Source organism: Phocoena sinus, chromosome 20 (genome assembly GCF_008692025.1).
Source record: "Phocoena sinus isolate mPhoSin1 chromosome 20, mPhoSin1.pri, whole genome shotgun sequence".
Classification (NCBI taxonomy): domain Eukaryota; kingdom Metazoa; phylum Chordata; class Mammalia; order Artiodactyla; family Phocoenidae; genus Phocoena; species Phocoena sinus.
In genome coordinates, this window is record NC_045782.1 from 34398314 (window position 1) to 34416590 (window position 18277).

Here is an 18277-nt window from a genome sequence, read left to right on the forward strand (position 1 = left end):
CGGGAGGGTAGGATGAGGAAGCACACAATGGTCACTCCCAGCCCATCCCCATTCCCCGTCCGGGCTCTGTGGCACCCAGAGACCTCAAGGAACCAGAGGTCAAAGCATCTGCCAAGATCCTCTCCCGGAGGGTGGCCCACAGAAGTACTGTCCTCCCAGGCTCATCAACGGTGGGATTTCAGGCACGGTGACCCCCCCGCCAGCTGTGTCCCCTAGCATTGCCTGGGCTCACCTCCCCACACAGTCAGAGGCAGACTCTCAGATTTAGTGAGAACTCATGTTGCAGGGGAGGGGAATGTACAATGGGGTCTTCTCTAGTCAGGTAGAATGGAAGGCAGAGCCCAGGTAGAGCTCAGGCAGTCCTGTCTCCCAGAGTGCATCAGCGCCCTCCAAAACATCTCAGAGCTGGCTGTCCAGTCCACGCTCGTACCGCCAGAGCACAGCTCCCTCCACTCTCAGAACACCTCGTTCCACCGCTGGGCACCTCCAACTGTTCACGTTTTCCTCCAGGCAGCCTCTACCTTGCAATGGTGGGTGAGGGAGGGGTGGACATGTCACTCCAGACCAGCCCTTGGGACAAGAGAAGCAACTGGCATGGAACCGGGGTAGGAAAAGCAATAAGTTAAAGCCAAGAATGGCCAGAGGTCTGGCACGACGGGCGGGGGCGAGTCTCTGGCTTGATCCAGGAGGCCCTGGGGAGGAGGCGGCTGATGACAAGGTTCCAGGCAGGAGGTGGCTCAGAAGGTGGGGTTGTCGACGCCGCTGCGCACCCCGGCGTGTTCTTCGGGCCTGAAGCTGTAGGGAGGGGGTGGCTCCACGGGAGGCAGACCCACGACGGCCTTCAGGATAATCTGCAGGGAAAGGAGGGGACAGAGACTTCTTAGGACCTGCCACTGGCCACTGCCACCCATGTGCCGGTGGTGGCATGTTTACCAGGGAGAAGGGTGACCCGACGCTGGTTGCAGAGCCCTCCCTAGGGCCCAAAGGCTTGGCGTAAGGACACCCTCCACTGCCCCCGTTGCTCTAAAAATCTGAATGGGGAGGCACAGAGAGCCGAGGGACAGGGCAGGGGTTGGGGTGGATACCAACCTCGCTGTAGGGGGGTGGGGGCTCACAAATGGATGCTGTGACCCTCTCTGCGGGAGTAATGGGGGGCCGTTCTGGGGGCCCCTCATGATCCGTTGGGGGGTCCTGCTCCGACTTTCTGCAGTTGCGACAGAAGCGCTTAGCCAGGCCACAGAGGCACAAGAGGGGTACGATGATCAGAAACACGACGACAAAGATCCTGGGGTAAGGAACCACCAACGTCAGCCTGAGTCTCCAGCCATCCCCGCTGCACCTCCCTCCCTCCCCTGACCTACACCCACCCCTCAGCAGGAAGTCCAGTCCAGTCCTGGGTGGGCCAGAGGAACTGGCCCAAGGTTCACCTCAAGGGGCCAGAGAAGAGCTGGAACTGCTCTGGCTGGTACTCTTGGCAGCAGCTGTTACCACAGCAGTTGAACCCTTTAGGGCAGGTGCTGCGGACCGGGTCAGAGAGAGGCCATTGGTACCAAGGTGCGGAGGCCGAAGGATCCCAGCTTCCCTAAAACTCACCCATGCGCTCAGGGCACGAGCCACACCCCTAGCAGGGCGGAGGTACAGGCCCCCTGGGCTCAGTGGGAGGAACCTGGGGCTGGGATCATGACCTGGGTTTCAGGCTCAGCTCACTACTGGCCTGATGCACTCGTGCCAAGTCACAGTCCTTGCTGGGCCTCACTTTCCGCATCTATAAGATGGGTGTAACGAAGGTCCTGTCGACCTCACTGGGCGGGTGTGGGGACTGACTGTTGTAGTGGCTACAACATGGCTCTAAGGAGATGTAGACGAAGAGGGACAGTGGGGAGGGGCCGGGAGCTAATTCCAGGAAGAGTGAGCAGATGCTGGTGGCCACGGAGCAGGAGGGACACGGTGTCCCTGGAACATTCAGGGCTGACTGCTGGAAACACTTGGCTGCCCAGAGGCCACCCCCCTCAGCCCCTCCTCATCGTGCTTGGGCTTCTCAGCGTTTATAGAGTGAGAGTGTTTGCCCTCGCTTCCAGGGGGACCCTCAGAGGGGAGGTGGCCTAAGGCTGGCGTCAGAAGGATGGGGATTGGCCCGCAAATGTGAAACTGCCCGTGGATAGGCTGCTGGAAGGAGTGAGGGGCGGAGTCTCCCTGTCGGGGTCGGGGTATGGCTTCTGGCTAGAAGGGGAGAGGGTGAGGATGATGAACGCAGGCAGGGCAGGATCTGGGATGTCTCCTCCCCACAGTGGAAGTTACAGCCCAAATCCCAGACTTACAAGAAGAGACCACATGTGGCTGCAGCCTGTGGAAGAAAAGAGGCGGAGGTCTGGGTCATAAACTGGGGGCTGGGGTTTCCACCAGGTGCTGCCCAGGTACCTCACTGCTAGCAGGTCCCAGAGGATCAGCATCTTCCCCCACACCTGCTCTCCACCTCCCTCCACATGTTCCCCGGGTCGGTGGCTGCAGCCCCAGCGCCACCTCGTGGCCTCAGCTCTCCTTCCTCTCCTCACCACACCTCCTGCCACATTTGCTCACCCCCAGGTCTGTAAGCTCACGCCTTCTGACACCCTTCCAACCCATCCCCACCACGGCCAGGACTCCAGCAACCCCCGCGCCCACCCCGTCACTCCCAACACTGCTGCAAGTTTCTATCCCACACATCTGAACACCTAAAACCTTGCTGGAAGCCTCCCTCAGTGGCTCCCTGGGGCCCAGACACCATGACCAGCCCTATCCCCCATTCCCACTCCCCCTGGCCCTCCTGCACACCCACCCACTGGGAGTTCTCTGAACACGTCTGGCTGTGTTACACATGCCTGCAGGAACAAGCTCCTCCCTCCCTCCCTCTTTTGCACTAGTTCTGTGCCACATGGAGGCTATCATTACGGAATTTAACCTGATTAATAGCAAATATGTGCGTAAGTCCTGCTTGGAAAGTTCTTTCCCCAGGTATCTGAGAGGCTGGCTCCAGCACCTTCTCTGACCATCTAACTTAAAATTACATCTACTCCCCCAAAGCACTCCCTTTCCCCTAACTGTGCTTACTTTATCTGCATAGCTCTTGTCCACATCTAACATACTATATATTTTACTTTATCTTGCTACTTGTTTGTCTCCTCAGTAGAATGTAAACCCCGTCAGGGGAGGGATTTTTGTCTATTGAAAACCAATACTCACGATTTTGGCAGACTGAATGAAAGAGCACTGACAACCTGGTTTCATTTCATCCTGGCTGCTCCCAGACCGTGGGGGAGGAATGCAGGTAGAGGAACACAGCAAACGGGAGGTTATCTGTCACCCCACCCCAGCCTCCAGGGAGATAAACAAGCATGGCTCAAGAATAAGAAGCCAACTTTGGTGAGACCACCATGTCTTTTTTTTTGGCCGCGCCACCAACATGCAGGATCTTAGTTCCCTGACCAGGGATCAAACCCGTGCATCCTGCCGTGGAAGCGCGCAGTCTTAACCACTGTACTGCCAGGGAAGTCCGAAGACCACCATTTTTATATTTCAAGGTATATTTTATATTTCAAGGTATATTTTATACCTTGAAATAACAGTTCAACTGTTAACGACAATAACAGTAAAGCTAAGAATACCGATGACAGCCAATAAGATTTGGGCTGATTCCCACAAGTCTTGGCCAGTGGGCTCAAGAGCAGGAATGAACCCCTGCAGGTTGGCCCAGAGAGGGTAAGGTGACTGCAGAGTTGGGGACAGCCCAAGGGGTCCAGGCACCCAGCGTACCCCCTTTCCCTCAGATCCCATCCCCTGTCCCTCGCCCTTCTCCTGGCCCCCAACTGAGAAAGACAAGCAATGAACGGGTTTATGGAATTAATCCTGAGCTCCTGTTTGGAGGAGTAGGGGATCCTCTTCCCCCACCCCCATTTTAAACAGGTGGTGGTCTCGACCGAGGTGGTGTCAAGCGTTGGGGTAACCTTGGGTAGTTTCAACTTACTTACATGCGGACTGGGGGCATTAACAGCCTGCCGCCTGGAGTTGCTGGGAGGAATCAACAAATGCTCAACCTAATGCTGGCACAAACCCACCGCTGATGATAGAGAAGGAGTAACAGGGCTTCTGGAGCAGAGCCGCTCAGCAGGCAGTGAATGTCGTGGGGGGCAGGCCTGGGCCTTCCCTCAGACTCTTACACAGAAGTTAAAAACCCATGTTCGAGACCTATGTCAGTTTCTAGGATAATCTCCCATCCCAAAACTGGATAGACTGCCCCCATCACTGGGGCAGGGAGGGATGAGGGGGTGTTGAAACCCTGCCTCATCCTCAGAAATCACAGGTTTCAGAGGTCACCCCAGCCTCGGGTCAGGCAGCCAGGTCAAATCCTATCACCAGCTGGAATCCTACCCCCACTCCTAGAAAGGGAAGGGGGAGCCTCCTTTCCTCTAGGGCACAAGCAGAGAAACACAGTCCCAGAGAGGGCTAGGACTTCCCCAAGGTCACCCAGCACTGTGAAGAATGGAGCTGGGGAGATAGGCTGACCAGGCATCCAGATCTCAGTCCAGACCTCAGGCCCTCCGCTAGTCCCCGCTTTCTGACGCAGCGAGAAGGAGCCAAGGCTAACGTGAGGGTCAAAGTCCCCAGTCACCAAGAGGAGCTAAGTGTCAGATGGCGGTGGGCGCGAGTAGTTCCCACGACACAGTCCCCCACGAGATGAAGGAACCCAGGCCTTCTCAGGGCCTCCCTCTGCTCTTAGCTCCCCGGCAGAAAGAGAAAGGAAGTTGCTAACTGCATGTGGTAACGCGGAAATCCTGACAGTGGAAGGTGGTGATCGGGACCCAGAAGCAGGCCCCTGACCCACAAGAGTAGGGCCCCGAAAGTTCCACAACTTTACCTCCCAAGCGCTCACCTGTTGGAGGCCGGCCAGCAGGCCGAGCAGCAAGGTGGGTACTAGGCCAGGCACCCAGGTGGCTGACATCCTGGCAGGGGGGCCACTGAGCTTCCGAGTGTAGGGGAAAGAGGGGAGAGGCGGGGCCGCGACCTCTCCCACGACTCTCCACCTATAGGGCCCCGCCTCGGGATGGGGGCGGAGCTGATGCACCGGGGTTGGGCCGGACCGGGAAGGGAGGGGGAGGGGAGGGGGGGAGGGGAGGGGGAGGGGAGGGGAGGGAAAGAAGTTTGGGTTGGGTTTTGGGAAATGGGAGGTAGAAGAGAGTACTGATTAAAAAATATTGTGGTGTCAGTTTAAGACTGCTGAGCTACCCCTTCCCAACCCTCAACTGCTCCACCCTCTAAGTGATCCCAAGCTTGAGAGGGACTGCTGCGCCTACCAGATGGACAGAGGATGCAGGCAGAGGGAGCTGGACCACTGGAAGTCCCTTCCCACATGGACTTCTGGGGGGCAGAGGTTGAGGGAGAGAGGAAGCGAAGGTCCTGGAGTGGATTGAGGGGATTACAACGGAGGGAGGTGTCACTTTTTTTTAAAAATTTTTTTGGCCAAGAAGGGAGGGAGGGGAGGCCTGATTGATTTCTGGGTCAGGAGAACCTAGAGTAGATCACTAGTACATTCGTACCCCGCCCCCACCCTCCCTGAAATCCTGGAAGGAGGTGTTGGTACACTTCCTCCACTTGACTACAGTGGAAATTAAGGCCACAGGATTCAGAGACTAGTGCCTGAGTCCGCAGCTGGGGCTGAGCGGCAGCCAGGCGAGCTGGGGCGCGTGCGAGCAGGTCCATCCAGATTTCTGGAGAGGCCCCGCGGACGCTGTCCCGGCCGCGTGGGGCTGGATTCAGACCAGCGGCGGCCGCGCCCCGCCCCGGAGGCGTGCTGTGCTTCCCGGATCCGGCCGGCAGGTGGCAGCATCGCTCAACGCGGGCTTCCGCCGGAGTCGGGCAGCGCGGGGCTGGGACCTGGGGCTGGGTCTCCCTGGGCTGCCTACGGGGGGACCCGGCTGGACTGTGCGGTGGGAGGCCGTCTCGGTGGGCGATACGCGAAGGGTGAGAGCCAGACGCCCAGACACAGATGAGACGTAAGGAGACCTCGTGGGAGTTGGAGAGATGGAGCCCGGACCCTTGAGGACGGGGGCGAAATGGAGATGGTGGGTGGGGTGCTGCTCCCAGACCTGGGGAAAGGGGGAGGGCTCCAGGAGAGAATCAGTTCTTTAGACGTCTCCTGCTGCGTCTCAAACCTGACTTTGCCACTGAAAGCTAGCCCCAACCTAGTAAGAAAGGACAACCGTCGTCCTTTGGCTTCTTTTTCTTTTTTCTCTCAGCGCTTTCTCCTTATCTCTGTTTCTCATCTCTCCCAGTCGTGTTTTCTCGGTCTTATGTTTAACCTCTCTTTGGTCCGCCCCATTTCTCCCAGTCTCTGTTTTCCTGTTTCAGTTCCTCCCCATCTCTGTGTCCATGCATTTTCTCTTCATTTCTACATGTTCCCTGTTTTCCCATCTCTGTTTCTCCTCTTTGTTAATCTCTGTCTGTCTCAGTGGAGGTGTCTGTTTTTCTGTCTCTGTTTCCATTTCCCTTGTCTCTGGTTTGGTCCTGTGTCTCCCTGTCTCTGTGTCTGTTTCTCACCAACTCTCCTGGTCTCTCTCTCTTTCTCTGTTTCTGTTTCTCATTATCTCTTGGCCCCTAAGGACAGAATCTTCCAGTTTCCTGGTCCAAGCTGAATTGGGGTCTGGCCCCAGAGAATGCCCTCTCTATTGGAAGTTCCTGGAGACTGATCTGAGAAAGGATGGGGGGCGGCGCACGGCATGTCTTTCCTCCTCCCCCAGCGGTTGGCTCTGGACCTAGCCCACCCCTCTGCCAAGGTGGACCTAGTCCAGAGAGTACTGGAGCTTTCTCCTAGCAGCACCCACGCTGCTGCTTCCTTAGTCTTGAATTTGTTGCTAACTTGGGCTTCCAGGGCCCTGCTACACCAACACCCAAGACCTGAGACACCCCTAACCTCCTGCCTCTCTGCCCAGGCCTGGAGCCCTGTGGAGGTGTGGCCCTTAGGGGAGAGGAAGATGGGTGAGCTTAGGGGAGGAGGGTATCCTAAGGAGTGGAATGAGGGTGCTGAGAAGGGCATGGAGGACCTTGAGGGGTAGATGTGGGAGGCTGAAGAGGTGAAGGGACGAGGCAGGTTGGTGCCCTGAGGAGGAGGGCAGGAGGATGGCCCTTCTTCCTTCAGGCATCCACCAACACAGATGTAGCATTGCCAGACAAAATACCGGATGCCCAGATAAATCTGAATTTCAGGTAAACAGTGAATAACTATTTAGTATAAATAAATATGTCCCATGCAATATTTGGGGCATACTTATACTAAAATGTATTTGTTGTTTATCTGAAATTCTAATTTAACTGGGTGTCCTGTATTTTTATTTGTTAAATCCTGCAACCCTACCCACATCCCTAAAATGTCATAAGAGAATAGCTACTCTATCCTCTGCCCCACATCTCCCCAGTGGGAAAATGAGGCTAGTGGGCAGAGTCCAGAGGGCCTCTGGAATCTGCCTCTGGATCCCCAGTTTTTTTTATGACATCAGACTTCCTTTCTGTGCTCCTTCCTGCAGATGGGAGGTGGGCAGTCCCAGCTCAGGCCAAGAACACCAAGCCCTGTTGCCAGTGTCACCATGGCTCCCAGGGCCCCAGCATTCCTGGTGGGTGAGGTCGGGTGGGGGTGAGGGCATAGTGGGGCCCCAGACTGAGCAGACCCGGGGCCTGTTCTTGTCTAGAGGCAGGAGGGTCCTGGACAAGGACAACATCTGTTCAACACTCAGTCTGGCAGTGGGTGGGCAGTGTGTGCTCACATGTACGTGTATGCTCAGACATCCAGGGACATATGGGCAGAGAGGCCCAGAGACCTCATGCAGTCAGTGGATCCTTCTAGATTCCACTCCAGATTCCATCCGGGGTTTCCCCGAAGCAGCAAACTTGAAATGTCTTCCTACTGGCTCCAGCCTCCCTGGCCCATTCCATAAAGAAGGAGCTGATTGTGTGCCCTACAAGGGCCCAGCTGCAAGGGCCTTGGAGGTCAGCTGGTCCACCCGCTCTCTTCTCAGAGAAGCCAGCTGGAGCCCAGAGGGGCAGAAAGGCCAAGTCACAGGGGACATTGGGGCTGAGTCAAAACCAAACCACGCAGGTCTTAAGACCCCACACCCAGTGGCAGCCTCAGAGGCGGCACACGTGTCGGGGCTGGGGAGCTGCTGCTTGGGATGGAGGAACTCCTCACTGGAGTGGGAGGCCTTGTGCAGCCTGGCTCAGCCCAGGCCCAGGGGCCGGGCCCTGGGGAAGGGGCAAGAGTCAGGCTGAGTTCTGTTCGTCTCAGCCCCCTCCCCGCCATACTGTGGTGGACCCTGATACCCATAAATGACTTATGGTGCTGGGCTGGGATCTTTCCTTCCAAAGTCCCCAGAGTGTTCTGCCGTAAGCTGGCTGTCCGTCTGCAAGGACAGTGTTAGGGTGTGTTAGTAAGTGTGCCACTAGCTATGGTGTGCGGGGTGATCTTAGTCAAGAAAGCAAACTTCTTTGTGCCTTTCTAAACTCATCTGTGAAGGGGGTGCGGAGGTGGATAACAGTACCTCCCTTGTCACTTAGGGTCATCGTGAAGATGAAGGAAGTGGCTCAGTGTCTGGCATATAGTAAAATGGTAAATATTACCTCATTAAGAGTAAGCTACAATAGCCAAGACATGGAAGTAACCTAAATGTCCACCAACAGATGAATGGATAAAGAGGTGGTGTACACACACACACACACACACACACACACACACACACACACACAGTGGAATATTACTGAGCCATAAAAAAAGAACGGACTAATGCCGTTTGCAGCAACATGGATGGACCAAATGTTATCGTATTAAGTCAGTCAGACAGAGAAATATAAATATCATATGATATCACTTATATGTGGAATCTAAAAAATTGATACAAATGAACTTATTTATAAAACAGAAATAGCCTCACAGACATAGAAAACAAATGTGGTTACCAAAGGGAATAGTGAGGGTGGGGGGGAGAGATAAATAGGAGTTTGGGATTAACACATACATGCTACTATATATAAACTAGGCAAACAACAAGGACCTACTGTACAGCACAGGGAACTACTCAATATCTGGTAATAGCCTATAATGGAAAAGAATCTGAAAAAGAATATATATGAATCACTTTGCTGTACACTTGAAACTAACACAAAATTGTAAATTAGCTGTACTTCAATAAAAGAAAAACACAGAAAATAATAATAAGCAGTAAATGTTTCAGTCCTGGCAGAGGAAAAGGGCCCAAAGCTTTTTCTCCTTATTCCACATGGAGGCTGAGGTGCCAAGGATGAACGGTCTTGCTTCCCTCTGAGAATTGTTCTCAGCCTTTCCGGATGGGCCACCCAAAGTCCAGCTCCAACTTCTCTCAGATGCCCTAGACCCCTCTGCTGTCCATTAAGTGCTTTGGGCGCCACCCAAGGGCCAGGTCAGAGGCAGTGGGATGGGTGACCAACCTCAGAGGATGACCTTATGTGGACTACTAGAGGGCCACAGGGGACCGGACATGGCAGTGGTGCTGGGTCCAGAGATTTGAGCAATTCCCTCTCTTCCTGGCTTGTCCCCCGCTTCTGCTCCCCCAGCTGTCCGCTGAGCACTGCCTGGGCTGGCCTCACAGTGGCCGCCCCCGTCGCCCTCATGGGGGCGTGATGTGCTCATCACAGTTGTCCCCCTGCCACTGACTGCCCCCATCCAGTGTGGCTCCCCAGGGCCATCAGGGCTGTCCTCAAGGCCTCCAGCCTGGTCTCCTCCTTGCCCCTGTGGGGGCATGTCACCCTCTCATTCCCTAACTTCCAGAGGCTCCCCACTTCTGCCTGAATAAAGTTCCATCTCAGGGAGACCTTCACCTGAGATGGGACCTTGGGTCCTTCACCTGTCCTCATGGTGTGCTCGCTCTCCCTGTCCTATGTTCTCTCCAGCCACAGGCCCAGCCCTTGCTGCTTCCCTCCTTTCCTCTGCACCTCGCACACGTGCCCCATGCCCTCCCTGCAACCTAACAAATTCTGATCCATCCTTCAAGGCTCAGCTCAAATACCACCTCCTCCAGAAAGGCTTCCTGGACTTGGATCCTCCTGCAAGAAGTGATGGTCCCCTCCCTGCTCACCCCCACCCAAGCCTTTTCTCTGGGCCTCTCTGATGCCCTTGGCCATTCTCGCTGAAGATGTGTGTACAAGCCCTAATGTTCCCACCGGGCTGCAGGGGCCCGCCCAGTTCTGATTCAGCTTTCATTTCCCATGGTGCTTTGTTCCAAGTAAACACTGGCTGCTCAGGGGCCAGATTTCTCCCAGGGGATGAGGAATTAATTCTCAGAGTCATTGGTGGGGGGCCTTCGGTTAGGGGGGTTGTTCCAGACTTGACCGGGCTCCCCACTTCCATGGGCTGTGTGGTTTGGAGAATCCACCTCTTCTGCTTCCTGTTTCCTCCGCGAGTGTACACATACCCCCCGTGTGGGTGAGATGGCACCCCAGGGATTGAGCAACTCCTACGGGGCGGGGCGTGCTGCAAGGAATGCTTGGCTCTCTCTACACCTTCCAAGAGAGGCAGATGCATGCTAGGTCGCCAATAGGAATTCCTGGCCGCGAGACCAGGGTCTGAGTCTCCTTCCCAGCATCTCTGAAAACTGAAGCCCACCGGCCTGTCACTCATTCTCGAGGTGATGGGTGTGGGTGTGGGGAGATAATGTCTTGAACTGAGCCCCGGGCTTAGCCACAAACCCGTGAGCCAGGAGGATGGAGGGGGTCATGCCACCTGACAATTAACAGTGCAGGGAGCTTATTATCCTAATGAGTGGGTTGGAGGAGCTCAACTAGTGCTCACCTTCCCGGAGTCTTAGCAGAGACAAAAACGGCATTGGGGAGGCATTATCCTTCCAAAGTGTAGGTTTCCGGGGCACAGCCAGGGGTGGGAGGGGAAACACCTCCAGTGAGTAGGTGGTGGGGAGTAGTCGGGGAAGGCTGAGCTAACGAGCTTCGGTTGTCTGGGGTGGCAGATGGAGCACAGCCACTAAGACTCAGGTGGGAGGGGCTCAACTCAGGTTAAGGGTCTTCAGAGCCCCCCAGCCCTGGTCCCCTGCTTCTGAGGCTCCTTCTCCCCAAGTCTTCCCTGCCCCTCGCCCCCTACAGCCCCTCTCCCACCCCCAACCTCGATGTTGACTCTTAAGAGATAGGACTCTGTAGTTAGAGAGAAAGGGGTTGAGGAACCCCTAGGGCCCCCACTTTGTAGCTCTGCTCTTGTTGGCCCCTTGAAAGCGGGCTCTTCTACACCCTGCTTGTGGGTGCCTCTGCTCAGATCCAAATGTTACAGGGGACCGTGGTTAGACTTCAGAAGAACTTCCCGGTCCGAAACAAGCTGGGGGTTCAGGGCTGCCATCGGAAAGGGTGGCCCCTCTGTGGGCGGGGCATATTGAGGGGAGGGCTTCTAAAGAGTCCGGGGACTGAGACTAAAATGCAGAGAAAGCACAGCTTGGGACATCCCTGAAACTGTTCACCGATTAGGGACCTGGGAGTTAGGCAAAGAGCGAGTGTGAGCAGAGGGGCGGGGAAGCGAGGTGGGCAGAGATCGCATCCTTCCGCAAATCACAGCTCCTCTAAGCAGCCACATTGTCTGGCCCCCAGCCGAGGACAGACTTGGCTGGAGTCGCGTGCATGCACGTGTGGGTGGGCGCATGCAGTGTGTGTCTGCGTGTGTGTACGTACGTGTGTGCACACCACCCAGCTTTCTGTGAGGATGTGGCAGCCCTCTCACAGCACCCCCCAGCTTCCTTATCTCCAGGCCAGCCTTTAGTGGGCTGCCTCCAGGGTCCCCCTCACCCCAGTGGCCCTGTTAGCACTTCCTTCCTCCCTTGTTAGCACCTCACAGCCCCTCTTCCTCCTTGGCCCTGCTGCCCCTGGAGAGAGGCCCGTGGCTTGCAGCCCAGTTCTCCTCTTCCGACTCCACTTCAGCTTCTATCTTCTGAAGCTTTGTTCTTCTCCCAACCGCTAAGCCCCCTGCCCTCTCCATCCTTGCTCATCTACCTGGAGAGGTCCTTTCCTGAACAAGCCAGGCTGGGGGGTGAAGTTGGTGCCCCTACAGTTCAGCACACACTCCTCCTCCAGGCTGAGGCACAGACAAAGTGAGCCCCTCCGTCAGCCTCTCCTGCCTAGAGGGTGGGAGGGGGCAAGTTGGAGAGGGAACCCTGTTCTAGGGACCAAAGCTAAGTCCCGGTGCCAGCTGTGCCACCCTCACCAGGGCAAATCACCACCCTCTCTGCAGCGCTGAGGTGGGGAGGCGGGTTGGTAGCGGAGAGGGATGGGGTAGAAGGGTCCCCTTCTGCCCACCCCCTCCAGGGCTGCTGTGCGTAACCTGAGCCTGGGCTGCCAGGTGGGGCAGGGTGGTCCAGTGGGCAGAGCCAGGCTGTCGGGCTGCCAGGACTGCAGGTTTCCTCTACTGAAGGGCCCCTTCCCGGCCAGCTTTGATGTGTCTGCGAGGTTAGCGAAGGATGTTTGGCTTCAGGGCCGGGTGCCAGGATAAACTCCCTCTGCCTGTTCAGCGCTCGGTTAGCCTGCCTCCCCCAGACCAGGGCCTGGCCTCCCCCAAGGCCAGGGCTGCCCGGCCTGCTCAGGGGGTGGGCACCGAGTAGCTGTGGTTACTGCTACCGGGGAGAGGCCCCGAGGTCGTTGGACGTCCACCTCAAAGGCTGGCGCTGGTGTGCCCACCTGCCTGCTTGCTAGGTGACCAGGCACCTGGCCCAGGTGGGGTCGAGGGGCCGGAACCCAGCTGCTAGGAGCGGTGGGGATGAGTTGCAATATGGGGGAGGGGTGTCCACGTGGAGCTGCCTGCACAGGCTGTAGCTCTTCCAGATGTGCTGAGGCTCCAGATGTAGGGATGACTCAGCCTGGAACGGGGAGGGGTAGGCGATCCATTGTGGGGGGTGGTGAGCAGAGGGAAGGGAGGGCCCCCCCGAGCAGCTGCCTTCTTCTGGAGCCCCCAGCCCCCTGAAGCCTGCGGGCCGGTGGAGTGGTAGCTGCCCGGATGTGCAGCCCTCATTTCCAGAGGGGGAGAGGGGAGATGAGGCCTCAGAGCAAGGGGCCCAGCTAGGGGGTCGCCCGTCGCCTGGAGAGAGAGAAGCTGAAGGTGGGGGGCAGCAAGTGCGGAGGGGGGCTGACAGAGGGAGTCGGGGGGGGACGGAGATGCGAGCAGGGAGAAGCTCAGGACTGAAGCATTAGAACCCCTCAGTTTCGCTTGGTGTGGGTGTGTGGAGCTGGAAGGAGGGTACAGAGGATGCGTCTGTGTGCGTGTATCCTCATTTCGGGAGTGTGGGTTACACATGGGGAGGGGTATCTTGGGGTGAGCATCTTTGTGTCTGACTCCTATAAGCTGTGTTATGAGCTGGGTATTAGAAGGTTACGTGCATGCTGGGCATGGCAGGCTGTGGGGACATGGTCCCTGTGGTCCGTGTGATAGAGAAAGAATGTGGAGACAGCATCTGTGTAGTATTGGCGGGGTGGGGGGGGTCGCGGAGCAGGGGGTTGTGAGGGTACACACTTGAGTGAAGCCATGTGTGCCTTTCAGTGCTGAGGGTGGGTCCCTGGGACCTGGGGAGTCAAGAAGTGTCAGGCACACTCGACCAGGGCTCCAGAGTCCTGGGGCTTCCTTCACCTCTTCCAGCCTCCCCCACTTCCTGGGGGTGCTTTTGGGGAGTTTCCAGAACCCTCAGAGCTGCAGTTTCTCCTACTGGGCCTGGCCCGTGTGATCTCCTCTTCTCCTCTTGCAGGGCAGCTGAGAGGCCACTGAGTTTGGGATTGGGTGGGTGGGTGGGGGGAGTGGCTGGCACCTTGTGGGCTGCAGCGCGAGGACCAGGTGTGCAGCTGGGCTAGGTGCCTCTCCGCGCACCCCCTCCCTCAGCTCCACAGAGCAGCTGTCCCGGCCTCCTCTTTGGCCTCCAGGAAGGTCTGCTGGCTGGGCCTCTGGAGCTCCCTGGAGAGCCCCACCTGTGCCAGCTGCCCATGCCAGGGTAAACAGGGCACTAAGTGTCTGGGCTGGTGCCGGCGCGAGTTGGGCAATGCTTCTCCACTTAAGGCTCACTGTGGCTTGGGTTGCCTCCTCCAGCTAAATAACAGGTCTGAGCCTCAGGCCCCATAAACAGTGTTTTCTGGGCAGGTGGGGGTCATGGGGACCTGGTGCACAGACGGATAATCAAGTTTAATAGGGAGACACGTTGCCACCTCTAAGGAGGGCTGTTGGAGCCCCGGTCAGGTATGCCTGGGCACCTCTGGACCCCCTCAGGCAGCAACCCCAGCCCGCTGCTCCCGCAGGTTGTTGGCACCCACTTTCCTTGTGAATGAAAATATCCCTTCGGCGGTGACTGGGGCTCAGTCAGCTCATCGCGTGCTGTCCTGTCCCTCTTCACAACCTGTCGGTGAGCCCGGAGAGGGTGAGCCCTATCCCCTAAATCGCCCGCATGAGATGTGAACTTGGATGTGTCCATGGTCCTCCAGACAGCAAGACCACTCCGCTCTATCCCTGGGCCATCACGCTGCCTCCTCCTGAGACCCAGGCCTGAAGCCAGCTCCTTTCCGGGCTCTCCCAGCCTCTCCATTTCCTCCCCCTTCCCTCCTTCCTTGCTCTCAGCTCCTGTCCCCCCACCTCCTCTGGGGCTGAGTCCAAGTGAGAAGGGGACACTTATTTCTCTGCCCTCTCTCTGGACTCACCGCTGCCCACCTCCACAGGGCAACTGAGGCTAGAGGCGGTGGAGGGTGAGCCCCAGCTCAGCCCCAGCGATGCCTGCCCCGAGGGGCCGGTAAAGGCTGGGTCTCTGGGGGAGTGGAGCAGGCTCCCCGGGGCAGAGGAGAATCTCCGCTCCTCAGGCAGGCGGCAGGCCCTTCACCCATCCCCCTGGAGAGCAGGGAAGAGGGGCCGAGGAGCCAGGGGCAGTGGCCAGTGGGTAGACGTCCAGGCCCACGGGTGCCACGCGGTAGAGACGGGGCTCCGGAAGCTCCCCTCCCTTCCTCTGTCATTATCCATCTCGGTGTGCACGTCTCTCTCTCCTACTCTCTTCTTCTCTCTTGCCTCTTCCCTCCCCTCCCATCTCTACTGCTTGAGGGGAGCAGCCCCAGTGTCTGAAGCCAGGTTCCCAGTGAGGACGGTGGCTTTGTCCAGGGAAGTCCTTGTCCTAAGCCTGTGGTCTCCAAAGAGCCATGTCCAGCTCCCCCGTTTCTTGGCCCAGGCCCTCCCCCAGACCCCCTTTATGTCCGGGGTCCTCGGAGCTAGAACCACTCTTGCCCTTGTCAGGTGGTGTGTATGGGGGGGTGCCCTGTATTTAGAACTGCTCCCCTAGGCAACCAGGGTGTAAAGGCAGTGCTTGCTGTCTCTCTCTCTCTCTCTCTCTCTCTCTCTCAATCTCCCTCTCTCTCTTAATCACTCTCTCGCTCTCCCTCTCTCTCTCTCTCTCATCCCTGGGAAGGCAGCGCTCTAAGAGGCTGGAGCCTGGGCTGCATTTCTGGGTGACCAGATGCCCGGTGTACACAGGACAGGACAGATCTATGCTGTTGCTTAGGTGTAGTTCTTAGCAGCGCCCCAAAGCACCCTGATTTGGACTACAAATTTTATCCCCATGGTCCTGTCAGGCCTGGAGAATCTCACAGCCTCCCTACTGGCTTCCACCCCCCGGGAGAGCAGTGTAGCCTGCTTGGGCCTCACCCAAGGACAAGGAGGCCAGACAGCAAAGCGGGGAGCTGTATAAATAGCCCATTGGGGGGAGACCCCCCAGCATCGGGTAGGGCGGGTCTGCTTGCTGGAGAGGGAGGAAGGAGAGTTGTGGTTGCCCCCAGGCAGCATGTAATTTAGGATTTATTTTGGGGCACTCTTTCCAGCTCCGGGTGGGGCTGAGGTTAATTTAAGGGTTTAATGGGGTGGGGGTTGGATGGGGAGGAGGAGAGGGAAGCCCTCCCACTTGGGCCTGCCTGGTAAGAGGGTCCTTTCTGAGAATCCCCTGCCCTCTCTCCCTGGGTCCCTCGCGGAGGCCCTCACAGACCCCTCTGGACCCGCCTTGTCCAGCAGCAGGCAGTGGTCTGCCATCTCCTCCAAGGCCTGGGGCTCCAGGTCACGGGTCCCAGCCCTACTCACACCACCCCGCACCAGAAACAGCCGATGGTTGAGGGAAGTGATGATGGCCGGTCCCTGCTGGAGGGTCCTTGGGCTGGGGATGCAGCCATTCCTGGGAGGTTTCTGAGCCACGTCAGCTCTTGCTCCGAGATGCTCCATTCTCTGTCCTTCCCCAGGGTGCTGGGCTCCCAGTCTGCTGGCGGAGACACAGGCTCTGCCCTCGGGAGCCCTCAGTCTGAGGGGAGGCAGGACACAGGCTCTCCTTTCAGAGTGACCAGTCATTGTTTTCTTTTCGACCTTTATTTGTTTACAACTGTATAGTCTGTGTTTCTTCCTGGTACTTAAGCTCTGTGATGGCAGGGACTTTATCCTGTCCCTCAAAGTACCTTCAGTACTTGCTAAGCACAGAGTAGGAGCTCAGTAAATATTTCCCACATGAATGAATGAATGAACAGGGAAACTGTGTCTGATCGGAAAGCCCTGGATCAAGAGGCAGCAGTGGACAAAGTACGAGGTCTTTTCCCTTGGCTTTCTGGGCCCCTTCACCTTGCAGCCCCCTGCCCGCTCTGGGCCTACTGTTTGGGGCCACCAGCCACCCCGAGCTATCGGCTGCCACCCGAATGTTGGGCACCCCTTACATTCCCTCCTCCTGCAATCCCTTTAGCTCCCATTGCCACTTGATCAAATCCTGCTAGACTTTCAAGGTCCTACCCAGAGTCACCTCCTCCATGAAACCCGCTTGGATCTCTCCGCTGGATTTAACGTAGCTGGTTCTCTGTACCTGTCCTGTCACTGTGTAAGTTGGCCAGGGTCATTGCTTCTCTCTGCCCTAGACCATAATAAGGCCTGCGGGTCAGGCTTGCCTGGAGCCGTTCTGGAGCCTGGCACCCCATGGGGGCTCAATCAGAAGAGGCAGTGAGCTGCCCCAGCGGCCAGATGGAAGTGTGTGCTCCTCTCTGCCCCAGCTTCTAAGAGCTCTGGGTGATTCTCTGGTGAGAAGTATATGTGATGGTTGTTGTTCTTGGCGGTGGGGTGTGATTTCTGGAGCCAGGAAGGACAACAAAGACCCGAGGGGGGTTGGGGTGACACGAAGTTTCCCTTAGAAGGATGTTGGGCCTTCTTCTGGTCAGAGAGAAAGAGTGAGGTGAAGGAAGGCATGTGGGGAAGGGTTGAGGGGGCACTGAGGCTGGGGGAGGCTGGTGATCAGAGACGGGGGAGGCTGGGGGACAGAGAGAGGGGAGACAGGACAGAGATGGGTGAGGGACCAAAAGCCTCTTGGTCCCTAGACCACACGTCCCTTCTCAGGTCTCATCCCACCTCATCTCTGTGATTGCTGAAGCTGTTGGTCATGCTTCCTTTAGGAAGCCCCTTGGGGGCTTTGGCAACCCCTTACTCCCCTGATTTCCCTCCTACCTCTCTGGTTACTCCTTCTCCAGCTCCTTTGTAGGCTCTGCCTCCTGCATCTCCCCTCGGGTTTGGGCCTGGCCTCTTCTCTGCACACTTTCTCCAGGGGCCCTAGTGGGCATTCCCCTTGGATCCCAACAGGTATTTCACGGTCACCACGTTCAACAGTAAACCACTCAGCCAGATGTGCGAACCAGCTCTCATCCTTCTGCCAGTTGGTCACCAAGTCCTGTGACTCCTGCTCTCAAATTTGGTCAATCCAGCCATCTCTTTCTGTGCCACTGCCACCGGCTACTGTCTCTTCCCACCTGGACCTCTGTGGCGGCCTCTTATTCACCACCCCACCTCCAATCTGATCACTTTCCAACCAATCCTCCACACTTCGTCTGGAAATCTTCCTAAACCACAAGTTTGGTCATGTCATCCTACCCCGTCTTCACTCCAAGTACTCCGGCAGTTCCCCACCCATGACCTGACCCCTCGCAGTGTTTACACTCCTGTGGGCCCTGCACTCGACTTGCTCTCACGACTGGCCCCTTTGCAGGTGCTGTTCCCTCCGCTTGAAACTTGTAGTTACAACTTCCCTCCCATCCTGCTCGTCACCGGACTCTGGGAAGTCTTCCCTGATGCCCTTCTCCTGAGCTTGGGTCAGAAATCCCCTTCCAGGGGCCGCCAGAGCCTTACTTTCCCCCGTCAAAGAACTCGTCGCATTGAATAGCGCATCTCTCTACTTCTGGAAGCTCCACTAGAGCAGAGACTGTAACT

At 57.1% G+C, this 18277-nt stretch overlaps 1 protein-coding gene across 5 annotated transcripts; it reads right to left on the reverse strand.

Annotated features, from left to right (window-relative positions):
* Positions 1-261: 261 nt before the first annotated feature.
* On the reverse strand, positions 262-5057 carry TMEM92 (transmembrane protein 92). 5 transcript variants are annotated; one of them, XM_032617157.1, is made up of 6 exons: positions 4005-5057; positions 3220-3274; positions 2319-2344; positions 1428-1517; positions 1090-1285; positions 262-851 (listed from the first exon to the last, which is right to left on the reverse strand). In XM_032617157.1, exons 1-6 carry the CDS (start codon positions 4019-4021, stop codon positions 738-740), a joined length of 498 nt encoding a protein of 165 aa, XP_032473048.1. In that variant the 5' UTR covers positions 4022-5057; the 3' UTR covers positions 262-737. The 5 variants fall into 5 exon arrangements, with proteins under 5 accessions (XP_032473048.1, XP_032473052.1, XP_032473050.1 ...); XM_032617161.1 differs by having other exon boundaries at positions 4907-5010; XM_032617159.1 differs by having other exon boundaries at positions 3220-4044; positions 4907-4992.
* Positions 5058-18277: the final 13220 nt, after the last annotated feature.

Bases quoted from the DNA above. Each gene is read 5' to 3' on its own strand.
- TMEM92 (XM_032617157.1), bottom strand. The intron at 2,345-3,219 runs GTGAGTATTGGT...TTTCTTCCACAG, and splicing joins TCATTCAGTCTGCCAAAATC to GCTGCAGCCACATGTGGTCT. The intron at 852-1,089 runs GTTGGTATCCAC...CTTTCCCTGCAG, and splicing joins CCCCACCCCCCTACAGCGAG to ATTATCCTGAAGGCCGTCGT.